The sequence below is a fragment of the Oncorhynchus mykiss genome, chromosome 26, assembly GCF_013265735.2.
Source record: "Oncorhynchus mykiss isolate Arlee chromosome 26, USDA_OmykA_1.1, whole genome shotgun sequence".
Classification (NCBI taxonomy): domain Eukaryota; kingdom Metazoa; phylum Chordata; class Actinopteri; order Salmoniformes; family Salmonidae; genus Oncorhynchus; species Oncorhynchus mykiss.
In genome coordinates, this window is record NC_048590.1 from 16339847 (window position 1) to 16361816 (window position 21970).

General features: G+C 43.4%; 1 protein-coding gene across 4 annotated transcripts in view; it reads left to right on the forward strand.

Moving 5' to 3' along the window:
* LOC110506293 (tetraspanin-4) overlaps positions 1 to 21970 on the forward strand; it is a 110883-nt gene that overhangs the window by 54555 nt on the left and 34358 nt on the right. For all 4 annotated transcript variants that reach the window (XM_021585758.2, XM_021585759.2, XM_036963743.1 and 1 more), the window contains one exon: positions 17546 to 17737. In XM_021585758.2, the coding sequence (XP_021441433.1) occupies positions 17546 to 17737 (192 nt within the window). The remainder of the gene's footprint in view (positions 1 to 17545; positions 17738 to 21970) is intronic.

Here is a 21970-nt window from a genome sequence, read left to right on the forward strand (position 1 = left end):
AAGCATGGTTTTTGTCCCTAATGCCCTTGTTCAGTAATTGAGCCAGCCTGGTTCTGCAGAGCAGAAGTCCACAGAAAGCTGCCTTACTTCCTGAGCAGTAAACACTGAGACGGACAGCCCAGCTCGTGGGAGAAAGGTGCCTCATATTAGAAAGACAAACACTAAGCACACAGTGGCATAAATAGGACGACCCAAGCTATATAACGATAATGCATTAGGTTCAGCAGGGAGTCCTAATGGCATCGATATAGAAAGAGCAAATCTGTAAACACTGCGGGGCCAGTGAGCGGAATACCAGGCCGACTGCCTCGGGAAGAAGGCAAAGAAGAGGGTGGAGACGAGGGACGAGAGAAGGATGTAGGGATGCATATCGGTGGGTCGAGGGAACAGGTGGAGTAACAGCAGGAGGCGTAGGGGGAGGGGAACATTATGGAAAGGGTCAGGCCAACTGATTCATAAACCACCTTGATGATCATGTAAGGACCGGAATGAGCTTGTTAATGGAAAATGAGCTCCATGCTGTAATAAATAGAAGCAGACTCAATATGGATACAGATTTCTGTAGCAGTTCACACCAGTCCATCCTAATAGCCGAAGGCCTGTGTTATTCACAATTAGTTGATGCGTCTATTGATCAGTATATCTAGTAGCGCAGGTATGAAATAATAGACAAGTATTTTGGTCTGATTTATTATTTATTAAAACCCATGTTATATTGATACAATTATACACTTAATAATATGACCTTGCTGGCTGTCACATAGGGAAGGTTTCTAATATTTAATGGTCCCCTCCTAAGTTATGCACGGTATCTTTTTTGCTCATTGGGAAGCCTCCCTTTCCTCCCGAGATCTGTCTGTTTCTGCTGACATGGATGGGGCTCTGTCTGGCCTTTACAGTAATGTGCTTCAATGTCGGAGATAAAGAAACGCGCTTTTCAAGGAGACTGGTCGATTTGAATCATGACACATTCTTTTGAGATCCTATGATTTTCAGGATGCTTTAGTCACATTACTGAAAATACACCTCCTTTGTGGTTATCACAATGAAACGGTCAAGTGTCGCCTCTTTTCCAAAATCAATATTTTGGTGGAGGAACATAAGAGGAGAATACAACTGAGTCTGCACCGGAGCGAGATAATTACAGGGGTCAGCCACAATGCAGCAGCTTTGGAGCGATGGACGGTGGACGTTTACACCTCGGCCAAATACATTTAAACTCAGTTTTTCACAGTTCCTGACATTTAATCCTAGTAAAAAATTCCCTGTCTTAGGTCCGTTAGGATCACCACTTTATTGTAAGAATGTAAAATGCCAAGAATAATAGTGGAGAGAGTGATGTATTTCAGCTTTTATTTATTTTATCACATTGCCAGTGGGTCAGAAGTTTCATCGTTTTCTTGAATTGTCCAAGCTGTTTAAAGGCACAGTCAACTTAGTGTGTGCAAACGTCTGACCCACTGGAATTGTGATACAGTGATTTATAAGTGAAATAATCTGTCTGTAAACAATTGTTGGAAAAAATTACTTGTGTCTCATGCACAAAGTAGATGTCCTAACCAACTTGCCAAAACTATAGTTTGTTAACAAGAAATTTGTGGAGTGGTTGAAAAATGAGTTTCAGCCTAAGTGCATGTAAACATCCGACTTCAACTGTACATGTCCATTGGGGTGGAGGCAGAGTAAAGACAGTTGACGGGGTGGGGTGGAATGACCATTGGGGGAGCAACAGCATGACCACTGAGTGAAATGAAACAAACAAAAAAGTAATAATATGCATATTAACAACTGCAACAGTGATGAATGTCATTGGAAATTTGTGGAGTGGTTGAAAAAACTAGTTTTAATGACTCCAAACTAAGTGTATGTAAACTTCCGACTTCAACTGCAGGTGTTAGCCTAAGTCATTTAGGTGTTGAGTGCCTAATGGCAGTAGGCGGTAGGCTTTCTAAGATTCAGATTCTGATATTTGTAGTCTTTTGCTTTTTCCCAACCCCAGTCCGGGCTAGAAAGACACCCATGTGTTGGTTGGAATCACAGGGTCAGCAACAGTGCAGTGCCACATAAGCAATTTAGGTGTTAAGTGCCTTGCCTAAGGGCAACAGATGTACTGTACATGGTAACAGCAACCATCAGCTTGCCACTTCATGTCTCATTCCCACTGTTGCCAGGCCTGACATTCAACTGGCAACCCTCTGACTCTGGTTCATATGTCTAACCTCTAGCCTAGGCCTTGTTTGTGTGTGTTTTTAAATAGAGAATAAATACAGGATAATTCAATCTTGAAAGGCCACACCATCTACCAATGTAGAGTAGTCACTAGTGGCTTCCTTTTCTCTCTTCAAAATATTTGCTAGCGAGTCGCTGGCATACACTAGCAGAGAGGATACTGCCAAGTATATTCCCTCAGCCTTGACTGCCAGTCAAATGACGTGTACCCGAAGCATGCGTGGACCAACTGTCAAGTGTCTTCATGGACATTTTCAACTTCTCCCTGACCGAGTCTGTAATACCTACATGTTTCAAGCAGACCACCATAGTCCCTGTGCCCAAGGAAGCGAAGGTAACCTGCCTAAATGATTACCGCCCCGTGGCACTCACGTCGGTAGCCATGAAGTGCTTTGAAAGGCTGGTCATGGCTCACATCAACAGCATCCTCCCGGACACCCTAGACCCACTCCAATTTGCGTACCGCCACAACAGATCCACAGATGACGCAATCTCAGTCGCACTCCACACTGCCCTTTCTCACCTGGACAAAAGGAACACCTATGTGAGAATGCTGTTCATTGACTACAGCTCACCCATTCAACACCATAGCTCATGACTAAGCTAAGGACTCTGGGACTAAACACCTCCCACTGCAACTGGCAACAGCTTGGCATCTGATCGTCAGCCGCTACAGAGGGTAATGCGAACGGCCCAGTACATCACGGGGGCCAAGCTTCCTGCCATCCAGGACCTATATAATAGGTGGTGTCAGAGGAAAGCCCATAAAATAGTCAGAGACTCCAGTCACCCAAGTTATAGGCTGTTCTATTGGCTACCGCACGGCAAGCCTTACCGGAGCGCCAATTCTAGGACCAAAAGTCCCCTCAACAGCTTCTACCCACAAGCCATAAGACTGCTGAACAATTCATAAAATCACCACCGGACAATTTACATTGATCCCCTCCCCTCCCTTTTGTACACTGCTGCTACTCGCTGTTTGTTTGTTGCCTATGCATAGTCACTTCACCAACACCTACATGTACAGATTACCTCAACTAGCCCGTACCCCTGCACACTGACTCGGTGCTGATGCCACCCTGTATATAGCCTCGCTATTCTTATTGTGTTACTTTTTATTATTACTTTTTATTTTAGTCTACATGGTAAATCTTTTCTTCTTCTTGAACTGCACTCTTTGATTTGATTTGAAATGAACTGGGCTCTTCTGCGGCTAGCCAGCTAGTTGATGCAGGGTGGCATCAGCACCGAGTCAGTGTGCAGGGGTACGGGCTAGTTGAGGTAATCTGCACATGTAGCACATGTAGCTGGTGATAGGACTGTTAATTATGTATGGCTTATGTATTTTCTAAATGCTTAGCAAAGTAAGCAGGCCAATGGCGTGGCAACTGATTGTAAGTCAGACTCCAGCAGCCCACGTCCCCTCCCTAAGCAGTCTCTACTCACCCACGGGGTAGCCAATGACGCGTCATTGTGACGGCCTTAAGCTGTGACCCGTGACAATGTGGATTGTTTTGTGCTGTTTTAGATCAGCTCATAAATGATGCTAGCTAAGCCAACCACCTGCCATTCCCCTTTAATAATGACTAGGTATTCTATCATGATAGCCCTAGTGTAGCTCTTATGATGGTGGCTATAAGTGAAGTGTTATTTTACCATGGTTATTTTAAGTGAAGACAGTACTATTGAGACATCAGTCATTACAGTTCCGCCAAGAGCCACGTGCCGCTCCTGTGTATGATCAGGTCACATCTTCCGATGCACTTGTTATGTTCCTTAGCAGATACAAAGTTGTTTGACAAAGGGGAATTACAACCCCTCCTTTGCCATTTTGCTCCCACCTCATTCCGTTTGACGCTGAACCCTGTTGAAATGTTCGACACTAACTAACTTTCCCACTAGCCTGAAACCCCTTCTATAGTAATCCTCAAATGTGCTCTTCCCATGCCACTGTCTTCAGAGCAGCATTGGCTGGTTGAGATGCCCCTGCTACTTTTATAAGCTATTCACCCAGGGTAGATTTGCCATTTGGAGAGAAGAAAAAAAATGTGTGAACGTGGGATGATTAAGGCTGCAGTGGGAAATATGGACTACCATAGGGTGGACGAGAGAAAGGAAGGGAGGGAGGGGGAGAGAGGGAGGAATGGAGAGAAAGAGAGAGAGGGGAACAGGAGGAGGAAGGAAGGACAAGGGAATTGTGTCCAGTCTCACTCAAATTGAGTGTTAACACACACACACACTCCGAGATTGAACTAGGGAAGTCTGCACGCACGAAAACAGACACACACACACAGTGAGGTGTCGTGGTCGGGGGTGTTTGATTGCTAGCTTATGAGTTGGAACACATTTTGATAAATGATTTTCTTAGGCGCAGAGATTTAGTGCCTCCATGGAAGGGGCCCTTGGGGGAGTGCATCCGTTAACTGTAAAACGTAGGGAAATTGACCCATTTCAGGATAAGTCACCAGCCTAATGAAACTCCAATGTGTGCTCTTCAGATTCGCTGAGTCCATTTTTCCTCCCATCTTAACTCGCTCTCTAGCTTCCTCGAGTTGAGCCTATTCTTTTCTTCCCCTGTTCCTTCTGTGTTGCACCTGCTCTCTCTTAATCTTCTTCCTTCCTCCTTCCCTTCCTCTCACAGATTTGTTATGCTGCTACCGCCAGGCTATTGTATAGTTCTCACGGGTCACTGTTTGCTTCTATGTCTCTTTTGCTCTCGCTCGCGCTCTTCTTCCTCCCTCCATTATTAATGTGTTATGCAACTGCCATTCTGCAGTACACTTCTCGTTGCCAGTGGCGTGTATTCATTGATGCCAAGGGAAGCCAGGTTCCCACAAAACATTTACCAAGAAAAAAAAACAACATACAATTACTTGATTTAGTCTTTGTGTTTTCATCATTTTCCTTTGAGTTTGGGTCCCTGTGCATCCCCCCAAAAAAGTGTCAAGGGAAACCAGTTTGGATTTTGGCTTCACACCAATTACATCACATCAAAAGCAAAAAGTCATTTGAATTGTTGCATATCATTGTGTTGTTGTCCTCCAGTGGATAGCTAGCTAACTAAAATTGTCCCTTTCCTAAATTAGCCATAGATGGAGATAAGAGATTTGGACTTGTGGTTTTACTTAATTCTCCGTACTGGCCAATGATTATAATGGAGATTCTGATCCAACCATTAAGTCATACATTGCTGTGCCCCCTGGCCTGAGAGGATGGAAGTTCAATATGTAGCTAGATGTAGGCTACCATGGACAGCAACATCATATTTAGCTTACGTTGATTGGACTAAATCGTTTTTGGTATCTTTTAGTTGTCACTGTATTAGACTAAGCAGAGGTGATTTGATGATGTTTCAGTTGAAATGGTGCTGGAATAGTGGAGGCAGCTCCTGTTTCCTTTGCGACTTGCGGTAACTCTCAGTGGTTCAAAATCAGTAGTTGTTTTGTAGTCCAAAAATGTTGGAAACATGAACTTGCTTGACCATTCTGTAGGTCATGCATCTGTTTGTTACGTGCAATATGCTTTGTGGACTTCACCAGACAGATATTTCTCTCCGGTTTTGGGATGAAACCAAGGTGTGGTTGAATTTATTCAGCCAGTGTCTTCTTTCAATCTCGGCCTTAGGTCTATATACAGTGGTGAAAGTAGAATACATGTCTTCCCGGTGCGATTACATATACTGTAGAACCCCTATTCATTCAATAGGTTCTCTGTGGGCCTAGTCATAAAGGTTTGTCATTAAAACGTTTAAAATATATATTGTATCATATAAACACAAACAGTCATGATATTTTCATCTGACTGTCAATCACTTCAAAGGGCTCCTTTACTAGGCGGCACGCGCACGTTCATCCACTCGCAACATATTCCCAGTCTCCAAACAGTGATGAATGGATAGAGACATCTGTTACACAAAAACACCACAAAGGTGTCGTCATTAGGCCAGAATGTATGCGTTCACTGCTGTCTGCGCGCGTCTCGGTGTCGACTCATCTCTGCCTTTTCCTGTGTTCTCCACGAACCACATCACATTTTAGAGCGTTGGCCATACCACCCGTTTTGAAGTCCATTCGCTCATTTTTCATGCCTCTGACAATGCGGTGATGATAAAAAAAAAAAGAGGCGTAAAAGCCGACAGTTTAATTGGCATTTTGTTTTAGTTGTTGTGATAGGCTCGTGTTTTTTCTTTTGCCGGGACGCCGTACTGGACCGCCTTACCTTCACCCCTGCCTACATCACGATGGCAAGGCATATGAACTCGCAGGTAATGGGGCAAACAACACAATTATTGTAATATGGCTTTTTTTTCCCCCTTCCTAGCTTTCCCAATGATTTCCCCACGCCCCGCTACTGCTTCATTGGTCATAGTTATAACTAACAGCCTGACGTGTCCAATGGGAGCAAATGAATCATAGCGGGCAGAGCAAAGCATGAGGTAGCAAAAGCGCATTGGTATTTGCATTGTTTCCGTTAGGGAATGCCTCCTCTGTGGAGTTGCGCATGTGCCATAACGACATGTACCCTGTCACTCCTTCTAAACAATGCAATTCTTTGAAACTTTGGCAACGGGTAAAGTCTACAAAACTTCATCCACTCTGTTTGTAACAGATTCTCGTTTTGGAAACAGAAAACTGTATCGAGTTCAAAATGTTTTATCGATGAGGAAATTTGCAGAATGTCGGACAAAAAATCCGTCTTGCTCCATCATCTCCCACTTCCAGCTACGGGTTCCTCTCACCGCCATATTTGGTAGTGAGTGGAAACGGCAACCAGATGATTCACATTTACACATTCGGGGAAATGTCTGACTCATTGTTCTATCTGTGCTGTTGCTTCTTTCTTTCTTTCTTCCCCTGCTGTTTGATCTCATACACTCATTGTTGGCTCAACCCTGAGAAAATCTCATCCCCCGTCATGTCACTAATGTGTGTCATCCATGATGCCTTTATCTCTCAGGCACACAGAGAGTACGTCTGAGTCCGGGCCATATGGAACCCTTATCGAAGAGGATGAAAGAAATCTGGAAAGAAAAGAGTGTCACATTTGTGTTTGAAATTTGATTGGCAAGTACAGTAAATAGCTTCTGATGTTACTTTTTTTAAAGGTTGTGTGGTAGACTTTTTGTAGACATTCTTACCAGGCGGTGTCAGAGGAAGGCCCTAAAAATTGTCAAAAACCCCAGACACCCTAGTCATAGACTGTTCTCTCTGCTACGGCAATGGCAAGCTGTACCGGAGCGCCAAGTCTAGGTCCAAAAGGCTTCTTAACAGCTTCTACCCCCAAGCCATAAGACTCTTGAACAGCTGGTCAAAGGGCTATCCAGACCCCTCTTCTACGCTGGTGCTACTCTCTGTTTATTATCTATGCATAGCCACTTTAACTCTACCTACATGTACATATTACCTCAATTATCCCGACTAACCGGTGCCTCCGCACATTGGATCTCTACCAGTACCCCTTGTATATAGCATCACTATTGTTATTTTACTGCTACTTTTATTTTCTATTTTTCCTTATCTTTTTTTTCCTTAACACTTTTTTTTTTCTTAACTTTTTAAAGCATTGTTGGTTAAGTGCTTGTAAGTGAGCATTTCACTGTAAGATCTACACCTTTTGTATTCGGCGCATGTGACAAGTACATTTTGATTTGATTTGACATCAGGAATGCCCACCAGATCTGTTGCCAGATAATTGAATGTTAATTTCTCTACCATAAGCCGCCTCCAACGTCGTTTTAGAGCATTTGGGAGTACGTCCAACCGGCCTCACAACTGCAGACCACCTGTAACCACGCAGCCTAGGACCTCCACATCCGTCTTCTTCTGAGACCAGCCGCCAGTACAGCTGATAAAACTGTGGGTTTGCACAACCAATGATTCTGACAGTTTGTGCAGCAATTCTGTCTCTGGGAAGCTCACCTGCGTGCTCGTTGTCCTGCGTGCTCGTTGTTCTCACCGGGGTCTTGACCGGACTGCAGTTTGGCGTCGTAACCGACTTCCGTGTGCAAATGCAAAACCTTCGAATGCACAGAAATACCGTGACGAGATCCTGAGGCCCATTGTCGTGCCATTCACCCGCCACAATGACCTCATGTTACAGCATGATAATGCACGGCCCCCATGTCGCAAGGATCTGTACGCAATTCCTGGAAGCTGAAAATGTTCCAGGCCTGCCTACTCACCAGACATGTGTACGACAGCATGTTCCAGTTCCTGCCATTATCCAGCAACTTCACACAGCCATTGAAGTGGAGGGGGTCAACATTCCACAGGCCACAATCAACAGCCGGATCAACTCTATGTGAAGGAGATGTGTCGCGCCGCATGGGGCAAATGGTCCTACCTTTTTGTTGTTGTTGGTATCTATGACCAACAAAGGCATAACTATATACCCAGTCATGTGAAATCCATAGATTAGGGCCTAATTAATTTATTTAAATGGACTGGTTTCCTCATATGAGCTGTAACTCATTGCAACATTGCAACATTGAAATTGTTGCATTTGGCATTTATATTCTTGTTCAGTGTATTTCCAATGGTTTACGAGCTAGCTTAAACACAATGTTAGCAAAATTATCCTAGCATATTAATGCCAGAGACCCGGGCCTTTGCTGAGTGACATGAACAGAGTTGATTGCTGTTAAGGGGGAGTGTGACAAGGTCTGACGAACTTGGCAGCTACCACAACAAATCACTGTTCTCTCCAAGCAGAGTCGATAGAATGAGCCTAGACTCTGGGGTACCTGTGTGTGAGCCTTGTGGGTGTGAGTGTGTGCTTTTGCCGTGTGTACAGTACATGCTATTGTGTGTGTGTGAGCCGTGATTGTGCATGTGTGAGCCATGTGTGTTTGTGTATGGTACCTGCTATTGGAACAAGGGGATAGGAGTAGGAAGTAGAGGAGGAACAAGGGAGAATCCCCTAGAGATGAGAGCATTATTGATTACCATTTGCGTGCTTCTTTCTTTCTCAACCCTCCCCTCCCCTCTCTCTTTCCTCCTTTCCCTCCCTCGCTCTCTTTCTTTCCCTTCCCATCTCTCTCTCCATCTTTCTTCCTCTCAATCTCTATTTCATCCTCGCTCCCTCTTTCTAACAGCCACAGTTTATTTATAGGGTTTTGCAGGGGCTGTGTTATTTTGTTTGGTGCCGTGCTCCAAAAGAGACAATCGTACCCCGCCTTCTGTAAACCATGCTTGTTGGAGCTCTTCCCATCTGCCGAGATCACAGCATCAGTGTGAAGAGATGAGCTTTCTTCTCTAATAGGCCTACAACCTACAACTGCATCAACTCAAGAAGCTGTGGAACTCGGTGGAATTTCATCAGAGGCTTGACACATATTATGCACCACCGCTGTGTACTTGTGTTCACAGAACCTGAAATGGTCTAACCACATGTACACCATAGTGAAGAAGGCATGACACCGACTCTTCAACCTCAGGATGATGAAGAAATGTGGCCTGTCCCCTAGGGCCCTCACAGTGTTCTACAGGAGCTCCATCTAGGGCATACTATCGGGCTGCACCGGAGCCTGATGCGGCAACTCCACCGCCGCGGACCGCAAGGCTCTTCACAGGGTGATACGTGCAGCACCATTGGGTGCACAGTGCTTGCCCTACAGGACACCTACATCACCAGGTTTCACAGGAAGGCCAAGAAGATCATCAAGGACCCCAGCCACCTAAGCCATGACCTGTTCTCCCAGCTTCAATCACTCAGACGCACACAGTACAAGAGCATCAAAACTGAAAGACTGGCCAATAGTTTATCACATCCGGCTGTGATTGGGAGTTCCATAGGGCGGCGCACAGTTGGCCCAGCGTCGTCCGGGTTTGGCCAGGATAGGCCGTCATTGCAAATAAGAATTTGTTCTTCATTGACTTGCCTAGTTAAAGGTTACATTACATTTCATAAAATTCAAACCTCAGACCATCAGGCTGCTGAATAGTCATCTACCCTCCCCCTGCTACTCCCCCCCCATGTACATCCCCCACTATTCCCCCCAATGGACATCCCCCCCCCACACACACCCTCAATTCTCACTTACAACAACAGAAAAAGACCTTGTGAAGATGCTAGAGGAAACCGGTACAAAAGTATCTACAGTGGGGCAAAAAAATATTTAGTCAGCCACCAATTGTGCAAGTTCTCCCACTTAAAAAGATGAGAGAAGCCTGTAATTTTCATCATAGGTACGTACACTTCAACTATGACAGACAAAATGAGAAAACAAATCCAGAAATCACATTGTAGGGTTTTTTATGAATTTATTTGCAAATAATGGTGGAAAATAAGTTTGATGAAACAAAAATATAACTATTTGGCCTTAATGACCATCATTATGTTTGGAGGAAACAAGGGGAAGCTTGCAAGCCGAAGAACACCATCCCAACCGTGAAGCACATTATCATGTTGTGGGGGTGCTTTGCTGAAGGAGAGCCTGGTGCACTTCACAAAATAGATGGCGTCATGAGGGAGGAAAATTGTGGATATGTTGAAGCAAGACATCAGTTAGGAAGTTAAAGCTTGATAACAAATGGATCTTCCAAATGGACAATGGCCCCAAGCATACTTCCAAAGTTGTGGCAACATGGCTTAAGGACAACAAGGTCAAGGTATTGGAGTGGCCAACACAAAGCTCTGACTTCAACCCTATAGAACATTTGTGGGCAGAACTGAAAAAGTGTGTGCGAGCAAGGAGGCCTACAAACCTGACTCAGTTACACCAGCTCTGTCAGGGGGGAATAAATGATTCCCTCTACTATTATTCTGACATTTCACATTCTTAAAATAAAGTGGTGATCTAACTGACCTAAGACTAGGTTTAAATGACAGGAATTGTGAAAAACTGAGTTTAAATGTATTTGATTAAGGTGTATGTAAACTTCTGACTTCAATTGTATTTGGTCATCACTGCCACAGTTACTATTAAGTATATAGTGCTATTTCTATTGTTGTGTATGACCATTTTCATTATTTTATTTCACTAGTCCTGCATGTTGGAGCTCGAAGCCTAAGCTTTTCTCTGTCTGCTGCAATCACACCTGCCACCTTGTGACTATTAAACACTCTCAATCAGTTTCAAACCCCCACTTGGCTATACTTCTGAAAAAGCTATGGTCTCAAGATGCAATGCATCCTCCTCCTCCTGGATTGTGTTCTTGTTAAAGACAAGCGTTTAGATTTAGATTGAATTGGGCCCTCAGTCTTGAACGAACCGCCGACCTGAGTGATAAATTGCATTTTTACGTTCGACCAAGGTCTCAGAACGCTCTACATTGTATGTGAGGTGAATGACCTCCTCCACCGCCAATGTGTAGCCCCCACTGGAATATGGTAATGAGGAGGCTAGCTACCAGCTGAGAGCTCTCTATTCAACATGAAGGGGAAACATTATAGTACTGGGGATGAGAGCATCTTAATATTCAAGACCCTTTAGCTTTTCAAGACAGTACTAGGGGGATGTAAGCAAGCTCACTAGCACTACCAGGAGGTGTTCAAGAGCTCCACTGGCTCTCAGGCTGTGTTTTCATCAGATGATCTCCTGTGTGCCTCCATTTTTTATTTTTTTTGGGGGGGGGGGGGGGGGGTATTAATATTATAGAGTATTATTTTTATGAACCTTGGCTCTACTCTACAGGGAGATTACTGTATATTGCTTTGCATCGGCTGCAGAGTCCATATAGTCATTGTTTTTTGTTTAAAACATTAAAATGCTGAGAGCTTTACTGGCTTTGCTTTCTTCTGGCATAAATTACCACCACACTTTTACATTTTTTATGACGACACCAAATCACATCCTGAAACACGTGCTCCTTTGGTGCTTTCTTACATTGCTTGAGAATAGGAGTGTCTCAATTCCAATATCTGAGACCTGGATTTAAATGGCAGATTTACCCACTAGCACAACAAACCATAGATGCAGACTTGAAAGCATTTTCCCTTTATCTATTCTAACTCCCACATATACAAGCAGATTGTGGGAGATGTCACAGAGCGGAGGGCAACATTTGACAGATAATACAGCATTACTGTGGGGACTCCTGGATAGAGATCTATAACACAACATCTGGAGGATAGAGATGATGTTATGATTACTGATATGTAAGAAGATACAAATCAGTAGCCTGGTCCCAGATCCGATTGTGCGGTCTTGCCAACTTCTATGGTGATTGTCATATCATTGTCAGATTTAGGAAGAGGCTAAAAAAACAGTTTGTTTGGCCCAAGTTTTAGCTATAGACACCAGAAGGCCTCGGAGCGAGTCAGCTCCCTCTTCCAACCCACTTAACAAAGAATGAACAATCTGCTCACTCACTCACTAATCATTTTGGTGTTGGTGTTGAACCAACTCACTGCTGGTGAGAGATTCAATAGGATGAGTCCCTTACTGATTTGATAAATTTGTCCAATTAATCACCGGTAATTATGCAGAAGTTCTCCATAATTACATTTGCAATATTTTCCATGCCGAATAAACAATTAGTTTTAATACACATCTAAATCCGATTATAAGTGTACTGGGTTTATGTTGAAGTTCCAGGACTGCTGAGATGTAGCCTATAGCCTTTAAGTATGGTGAATTGTTCTTAGCTGCTGACAAGAAACGACTTCCGGTGATCAACAACTTTGACGTTTCATCAAGTTCAGATTGAACCTGATGATGCGGGATGCAACCTGTCCAGAATTGAATAGTCAATAAAAACCTTGATGTCATCTCGCAAGGAGGCCTACAAACCTGACTCAGTTACACCAGCTCTGTCAGGGCTTGTTGAAGGCTACCTGAAACATTTTACCCAAGTTAAACAATGTAAAGGCAATGCTACAAAATACTGATTGTGTGTATGTAAACTTCTGACCCACTGGGAATGTGATGAAAGAAATAAAAACTATTATTCTGACATTTCACATTCTTACAATAAAGTGGTGATCCTAACTGACCTAAGACAGGGAATTTTTACTTGGATTAAATGTCAGGAATTGTGAAAAACGGAGTTTAAATGTTTTTGACTAAGGTGTATGTAAACTTCCGACTTCAACTGTATCTCCCTCACTAACTTGAAGCGTCAGCTGTCAGAACAGCTTACCGATCGCTGCAGCTGTACACAGCCCATCTGTAAATAGTCCATCCAACTACCTACTTCTTCCCCATATTTGTTTTTCTGCTCTTTTGCACACCAGTATTTCTACTTGCACATCCTCATCTGCACATATATCACTCCAGTGTAAATTGCTAAATTGTAATTACTTCGCCACTATTGGCCTATTTATTGCCTTACCTCCTTACTTCATTTGCACTCACTGATTTTTCTATTGTGTTATTGATTGTATGTTTACCTTTCCCATCTGTACCTCTGTGTTGTTTTTGTCGCACTGCTTTGCTTTATTTTGGCCAGGTCGCAGTTGTTAATGAGAACTTGTTCTCAACTAGCCTACCTGGTTAAATAAAGATGACATTTAAAAAAATGTTTTAGGGAAGACCCAGATGCAAACAAAAGTGTATTACTAGAACAGGGGGCAGGCAAAATGACAGGGCAAGCAAAACGACAGGTCAAGGGCAGGCAGAGGTCAGTAATCGAGTGTGGTGTGTCAAGGTACAGGATGGCAGGTAGAATGGTCAAAAACAGGAACTATAGAAAAGACAGGAGGCAGCGGAAAACCACTGGTAGACTTAACAAACAAAACAAACTGGCAACAGACAAACAGAGAACACAGGTATAAATACATTGGGGATAATGAGGGGAGATGGGAGACACCTGGTGGGGGGTGGAGACAAGCACAAAGGCAGGTGAAACAGATCAGGGTGTGACAATTTCTACACCACTAAGACATAGACTGGCAGATTATATTCCAGGCAATAAAATAACCAGTTGAAAGTAATTTTGTGTTGTGTTCATGATGCCATGCCCTTATCAAAACTTGAGTTGGCACAGCTCATCTGCTGGCTAAAATATGTCATAATGAAGGTTTCATCATTATACTTTCTGTCAAGCATGTGCTTTTCAATTTAAAAGATGGTAGGCTACATTGACATTGTTTGGAAATAGATATAGAACTGCCATCGTTTACTTTTGATAGTTACTTTTTTGTTGCTTTTTCCCATTTTACCACAAGGACATCAGACATCATAACACTGTCGTCAGCAGACCAATTTAACAAAAGTAAGTGCTCAAGTATAACCAACACACTGTATTATACTCATCTATTGAAAGGGACGGCAGTCTGGCTTCACAATGAATAGACTAGAGCCTTGGAGAGTTTTCTTTTTCTCAGCAAATAAACTCTTAAAAGGATTACGGCACTGAGGTTGCATCGCAAATGGCACCCTGTTCCCTATGTAGTGCACTACTTTTGACCTGGTCACATAGAGCACTGGTCAAAAGTAGTGCACTATATAGGGAATAGGGTGCCATTTGGGATACAAGACGTGTCTCACATAGAACACCATGGATTCATGAACCATGAAAAGAGGGAAGTGTAGTCTCAAGGAGGGCAGACGGGAGTTCTTCGAAGACTCCCGAGATAAGGAAATTATCAACCCTGTGGCGCTGACTGGCGTTCTGATCTGTACATCTCTCTAGTCTCTCCGTCACAGTTCAGGGTTAGAGGGCAGCCCACATACTGTAGATGTCAGTATGAGGCCCTCTCAGCAAAAGCATGTTATGGAGATGTTGTACTAACTGAGGCACAGAACATGCGATATTTTAAGTAGATTAATTAGGGACGATTTTAAGTTTTTTTTTTTCATAACAATCGGTAATCTGCATTTTTGGACACCGATTGTGGCCAATTTCTTTTTACATTTTAATATTATTTTTAAAAAATCTATTTTTAACTAGGCAAGTCAGTTAAGAACAGATTCTTATTTTCAATGACGGCCTAGGAATGGTGGGTTCGGGGGCAGAACGACAGATTTTTACCTTGTCAGCTCGGCGATTCAATCTTACAACCGTCCGGTTACTAGTCCAACGCTCTAACCACCTGCCTTACATTGCACTCCATGAGGAGCCTGTGTGGCAGACTGACTACCTGTTACGCGAGTGCAGCAAGAAGCCAAGGTAAATTGCTAGCTAGCATTAAACTTATCTCATAAAAAAACAATCAACCTTAACACAATCACTTCATTAACTACACATGGTTGATGATATTACTTGTTTATCTAGCGTGTCCTGCATTGCATATAATCGATGCGGTGCCTGTTAATTTCTCATTGAATCACAGCCTACTTCTCCAAACGGGTGATGATTTAACAAGCGTATTTGTGAAACTAGCACTATCGTTGCACCAATGTGTACCTAACCATAAACATCAATGCCTTTCTTTAAAATCAATACACAAGTATATATTTTTAAACCTGCATATTTAGTTAATATTGCCTGCTAACATGACTTTCTTTTAACTGGGGAAATTGTGTCACTTCTCTTGCGTTCCGTGCAAGCAGTCAGGGTATAGGCAGCAGTTTGGGCCACCTGGCTCGTTGTGAACTGTGTGAAGACCATTTCTTCCTAACAAAGACCGTAATTCATTTGCCAGAATTGTACATAATTATGACATAACATTGAAGGTTGTACAATGTAACAGCAATATTTATTTCCATATTTCACAAAGAATAAATGTTTTGTTTTCGAAATGATAGTTTCCGGGTTTGACCATATTAATGACCTAAGGCTCGTATTTCTGTGTGTTATTATGTTATAATTAAGTCTATGATTTGATATTTGATAGAGCAGTCTGACTGAGCGGTGGTAGGCAGCAGCAGGCTCGTAAGCATTCATTCAAACAGCACTTTCGTGGATTTGCCTGCAGCTCTTCGCAATGTATGACTTCAAGCCTATCAACTCCCGAGATTAGGCTGGTGTAACTGATGTGAAATGGCTAGCTAGTTAGCGGGGTGCGCGCTAATAGCGTTTCAAACGTCACTCGCTCTGAGACCTTGAAGTAGTTGCTCTGCAAGGGCCGTGGCTTTTATGGCGCGATGGGTAATGATGCTTCGAGGGTGGCTGTTTTCGATGTGTTCCTGGTTTCAGCCCAGGTAGGGGCGAGGAGAGGGACGGAAGCTATACTGTTACACTGGCAATACTAAAGTGCCTATAAGAACATCCACTAGTCAAAGGTATATGAAGTACAAATGGTATAGAGATAAATAATCCTATAATTCCTATAATAACTACAACCTAAAACTTCTTACCTTGGAATATTGAAGACTCATGTTAAAAGGAACCACCAGCTTTCATATGTTCTCATGTTCTGAGCAAGGAACTTAAACGTTAGCTTTTTTACATGGCACATACTGCACTTTTACTTTCTTCTCCGACACTTTGTTTTTGTATTATTTAAACCAAATTGAACATGTTTCATTATTTATTTGAGGCTAAATTGATTTTATTGATGTATTATATTAAGTTAAAATAAAAGTGTTCATTCAGTATTGTTGTAATTGTCATTATTACAAATAATAAATAAATTGGCCGATTAATCGGTATCAGCTTTTTTTGGTCGTCCAATAATCGGTATCAGTGTTGAAAAATCGTAATCGGTTGACCTCTAATTTTAAGTATGACATTGTATCGACTGAGGCACAGAGCATGTGGTATGTACGTATATAAAGCGCTATGTGTCAATAAAATAGGGCATTGGAGCATGTATCATATCTGTTTTACCTTGTCATTGTTATTTCATGTACATTACTGCAGTACCCTTGTCTGTCTGTCTGTCTCTGTGTCTATCAATTTCCTTGTCCTCTCTCTCTCTCTCTCTCTCTCTCTCTCTCTCTCTCTCTCTCTCTCTCTCTCTCTCTCTCTCTCTCTCATTCCCTTCTGACTTCTCTCTCAGGGGTATGATGATAGGCTTGTATGAGGAGAGACAGCAGTATAATCATCCTCTAATTTCTAGCTGTTCTAGTATTCTGATCATGGTGGAGGGTGATGGATGACTTGCACCAACCTGTCTAAGTGATTGGAGCGGCAGTACACCGTGCTTCAGAGCAGTTTTATTCATGACCTGCCCTACTTTGACCTCGAGCTGATTTAAAACCGATCTGGTGTGGTTGTACAGTTGGGATAGAAGTTAGGGAGAAAAACAATAATCACATATTTAACCACGCAAATCGAGTCTCCCTGTCTTGGTTGAGCATGCCGGGCAATGCATTTCCTGGCATCACCTTGGGATTCGTGTGTGTTGTGTTGTGTGTAAATGTATATGTGTGCACCAAATAATCCCAAAGTATTTTATGTTGTGTGTTTTTTTTTATATGCTACTCACTTTTTCTATTTTGTCTTTCCTTCTTCTTTTGTCTATCTCTATCTCATTCTTTCTCTGACAGTTGGGGGGTTGTGGAATACTGGGCGTGGGGGTATGGCTGTCAGTGACCCAGGGCAACTTTGCCACACTCTCCTCATCCCTCCCATCCCTCTCAGCAGCCAATCTACTCATTGTGGTAGGGACCATCATCATGGTGATTGGTTGCCTCGGCTGTGTCGGAGCTGTCAAAGAAAGTCGTCCGCTGTTGCTGAGCGTGAGTATCTGCCACTCTTGATGACAAAAATACCCTTGATAATTAGTATATAAACATTCACATTTCTGCTGTAAGCATCATGTTATATTCACACTTTTACAATTTAGCAGATGCTTTTATCCAAAGCAACATACAAATGTCAACCTCAACAGACAGTGACACATTGTGTATATTTGTCAAGTCTCAGGAGAAGACCCAGATTCAGACAGTTTTAAAGTAACAAAGTTGTATTACAAAAACAGGGGGCCAGGCAAATGACAGGTCAAGAGCAGGCAGAGGTCAGTAGTCCAGAGCAGAGTCCGAAAAGTACAGAACGGCAGGCAGGCTCAGTGTCAGTAATCCAGGGTGGTGTCACAAGGTACAGAACAACAGGCAGGGTCAGGGCAGGCAGAATGGTCAAAAACCGGGAAAGTTAGAAAACAGGAACTAGAAAAAGACAGGAGCGTGGGAAAAACGTGTGACGAAATTGCAACAGACAGAGAACACAGGTATAAATACACTGTGGATAATGAGGGGAGATACCTGGTGGGGAGTGGAGACGAGCACACAGACGGGTGAAACAGATCAGGGTATGACGACATTCAGTATATGCGGCCGTGCGGGAATCAAACCCACAACCAGCACCATGCTTCAACCCAGTCATTGGAACCACACATTCATAACTCCAAACTCCATCTTCCCATTTAAAAACACTATTTCAAGTCAAAATTGTCTCTGGTTGATAAGAACAAGTCTCACATCGTATAACAAACCATATCATTTTATTTACTTCAAACAACTGTCTGTTAATTTAGCCTTTAAACCTAGGTTTTAAATAAAGTTTATGACACCAGCGCAGCAGGTGGGTCAATTACTGGCCCCATGGGACCGACCATCAAACGTATCGCAGAGCAAAAGCCCATCATTAGTATCAGCCTTGACATTCTTCCAGAACGCCTAGCCGGTTGAACCACTGTGTCGATGTGATTGGAAGACGAAAAGGCTTTTTCGCAGCGACTGACGAATCATCTTGAGCCTTCACATCGATTTCAAAAGAGACAGCTCTAACCCTCTGCTTTCATTACAAAAACAATTAGGGGCTTCCCGAGTGGCGCAGTGGTCTAAGGCACTACATCGCAATGCTAGCTGTGCCACTAGAGATTCTGGGTTCGAGTCCAGGCTCGTCCGCGACCGGGAGACCAATGGGGCAGCGCACAATTGACCCAGTGTCATCAGGATTAGGGGAGGGTTTGGCCGGCAGGGATGTCCTTGTTCCATCGAGCACTAGTGACTCCTGTGGCGGACCGGGTGCAGTGCACGCTGAGTCGGTAGCCAGGTGCACAGTGTGTCCTCCGACACGTTGGTGCAACTTCCGGGTTAAGTGGGCATTGTGTCAAGAAGCAGTGCAGTTTGGCTTGGGTTGGGTTGTATTTCGGAGGCTCTCGACCTTCGACTCTTCCTGATCCGTACGGGAGTTGCAGCGATGAGACAAGACTGTAACTACCAATTGTATACCATGAAATTGGGGAGAAAACAGGGTAAAAAAACAATTAGAGATTTGATAACTGAACTGATCATTGAGGGGAAAATAGATCAAGATTTGACAGTGCTAATTGCTGTGGTGTTTCGTGCCTGATATGTGTTGAAATTCTAAGTAATAAGGTTGAGTGGTAATTTGTAACATGGCAATAACTTACAACAAAAACGTCTTGTACTTGTATTAGTACTTGTATTAGTGAGGTTATGTTTTTTCATGTTTTATTCTATTATCTCCATGAGATTCATTGGAGAATACAAAGCATTTTTCCAATAGCCACACTAGCATATCACAAAAATATGTCATAATGAAGGTTTCATCATTATACTTTCTGTCAAGCATGTGCTTTTCAATTTAAAAGATGGTAGGCTACATTGACATTGTTTGGAAAAATATATAGAACTGCCATCGTTTACTTTTGATAGTTACTTTTTTTGCTGCTTTTGTTAGTTTTCATTTTACCACAAGGACATCAGACATAGCATAACACACATCAGCAGACCAATTTAACAAAAGTAAGTGCTCAAGTATAACCAACACACTTTATTATACTCATCTATTGAAAGGTGACGGCAGCCTGGCCTCACAATGAATAGACTAGAGCCTTGGAGAGTTTTATTTTTCTCAGCAAATAAACTCTTGAAAGGATTACGACACTGAGGCTGCATTGCAAATTGCACCCTGTTCCCTAAATCAAATCAAATGTTATTTGTCACATACACATGGTTAGCAGATGTTAATGCAAGTGTAACGAAATGCTTGTGCTTCTAGTTCCAACCGTGCAGTAATATCTAACAAGTAATCTAACATTTTCACAACAACTACCTTATACACACAAGTGTAAAGGAATGAATAAGAATATGTACATAAAAAGATATGGATGAGCGATGGCTGAACGGCATAGGCAAGATGCAGTAGATGGTATAGAGTACAGTATATACATATGAGAGGAGTAATGTAGGGTATGTAAACATTATATAAAGTGCCATTGTTTAAAGTGGCTGGTGATACATTTATTACATCCAATTTTTTATTATTAAAGTGGCTAGAGATGAGTCAGTATTTTGGTCAGCAGCCACACAGTGTTAGTGATGGCTATTTAACAGTCTGATGACCTTGAGATAGAAGCTGTTTTTCAGTCTCTTGGGCCCCGCTTTGATGCACCTGTACTGACCTCGCCTTCTGGATGATAGCGGAGTGAACAGGCAGTGGCTCAGGTGGTTGTTATCCTTGATGATCTTTTTGGCCTTCCTGTGACATCGGGTGGTGTAGGTGTCCTGGAGGGCAGGTAGTTTGCCCCCGGTGATGTGTTGTGCAGACCTCATTACCCTCTGGAGAGCCTTATGGTTGTGGGCGGAGCAGTTGCCGTACCAGGTGGTGATACAGCCCGACAGGATGCTCTCGATTGTGCACCTGTAAAAGTTTGTGAGTGTTTTTGGTGACAAGCCAAATTTCTTCAGCCTCCTGAGGTTGAAGAGGCGCTGCTGCGCCTTCTTCACCACGCTGTCTGTGTGGGTAGACCATTTCAGTTTGTCCGTGATGTGTATGCTGAGGAACTTAAAACTTTCCACCTTCTCCACTACTGTCCCATCGATGTGGATAGGGGGCTGCTCCCTCTGCTGTTTCCTGAAGTCCACGATCATCTCCTTTGTTTTGTTCACATTGAGTGTGAGGATAACTTGATGATTGAGTTGGAGGCGTGCATGGCCACGCAGTCATGGGTGAACAGGGAGTACAGGAGAGGGCTGGGAGCGCACCCTTGTGGGGCCCCAGTGTTGAGGATCAGCGGGGTGGAGATGTTGTTTCCTAACCTCACCACCTAGGGGCGGCCCGTCAGGAAGTCCAGGACCCAGTCGCACAGGGTGGGGTTGAGACCCAGGGTCTTGAGCTTAATGACGAGTTTGGAGGGTACTATGGTGTTAAATGCTGAGCTGGAGTCGATGAACAGCATTCTTACATAGGTATTCCTCTTGTCCAGATGGGTTAGGGCAGTGTGCAGTGTGATTGCGATTGCGTCGTCTGTAGACCTATTTGGGCGGTAAGCAAATTGGAGTGGGTCTAGGGTGTCGGGTAGGGTGGAGGTGATATGGTCCTTGACTAGTCTCTCAAAGCACTTCATGATGATGGAAGTGAGTGCTACGGGGCGATAGTAATTTAGCTCAGTTACATTTCTTGAGAACAGGAACAATGGTGGCCCCCTTGAAGCATGTGGGCACAGCACACTGGGATAAGGACTGATTGAATATGTCCGTAAATACACCAGCCAGCTGGTCTGCGCATGCTCTGAGGACGCGGCTAGGGATGCCGTCTGGGCCGGCAGTCTTGCGAGGGTTAACACGTTTAAATGTTTTACTGACGTTGGCTGCAGTGAAGGAGAGCCCACAGGCTTTGGTAGAGGGCCGTGTCGGTGGCACTGTATTGACCTCAAAGCGAGCAAAGAAGTTGTTTAGTCTGCCTGGGAGCAAGACATCGTGGTCTGCGACGGGGCTGTTTTTCTTTTTGTGGTCCGTGATTGACTGTAGACCCTGCCACATACCTCTCGTGTCTGAGCCGTTGAATTGCGATTCTACTTTTTCTCTATATTGACGCATAGCTTGTTTGATTGCCTTGCGGAGGGAATAGCTACACTGTTTGTATTCGGTCATGTTTCCGGTCGCCTTGCCCGGATTAAAAGCAGTGGTTCGCGCTTTCAGTTTTGCGCAAATGCTGCCATCAAT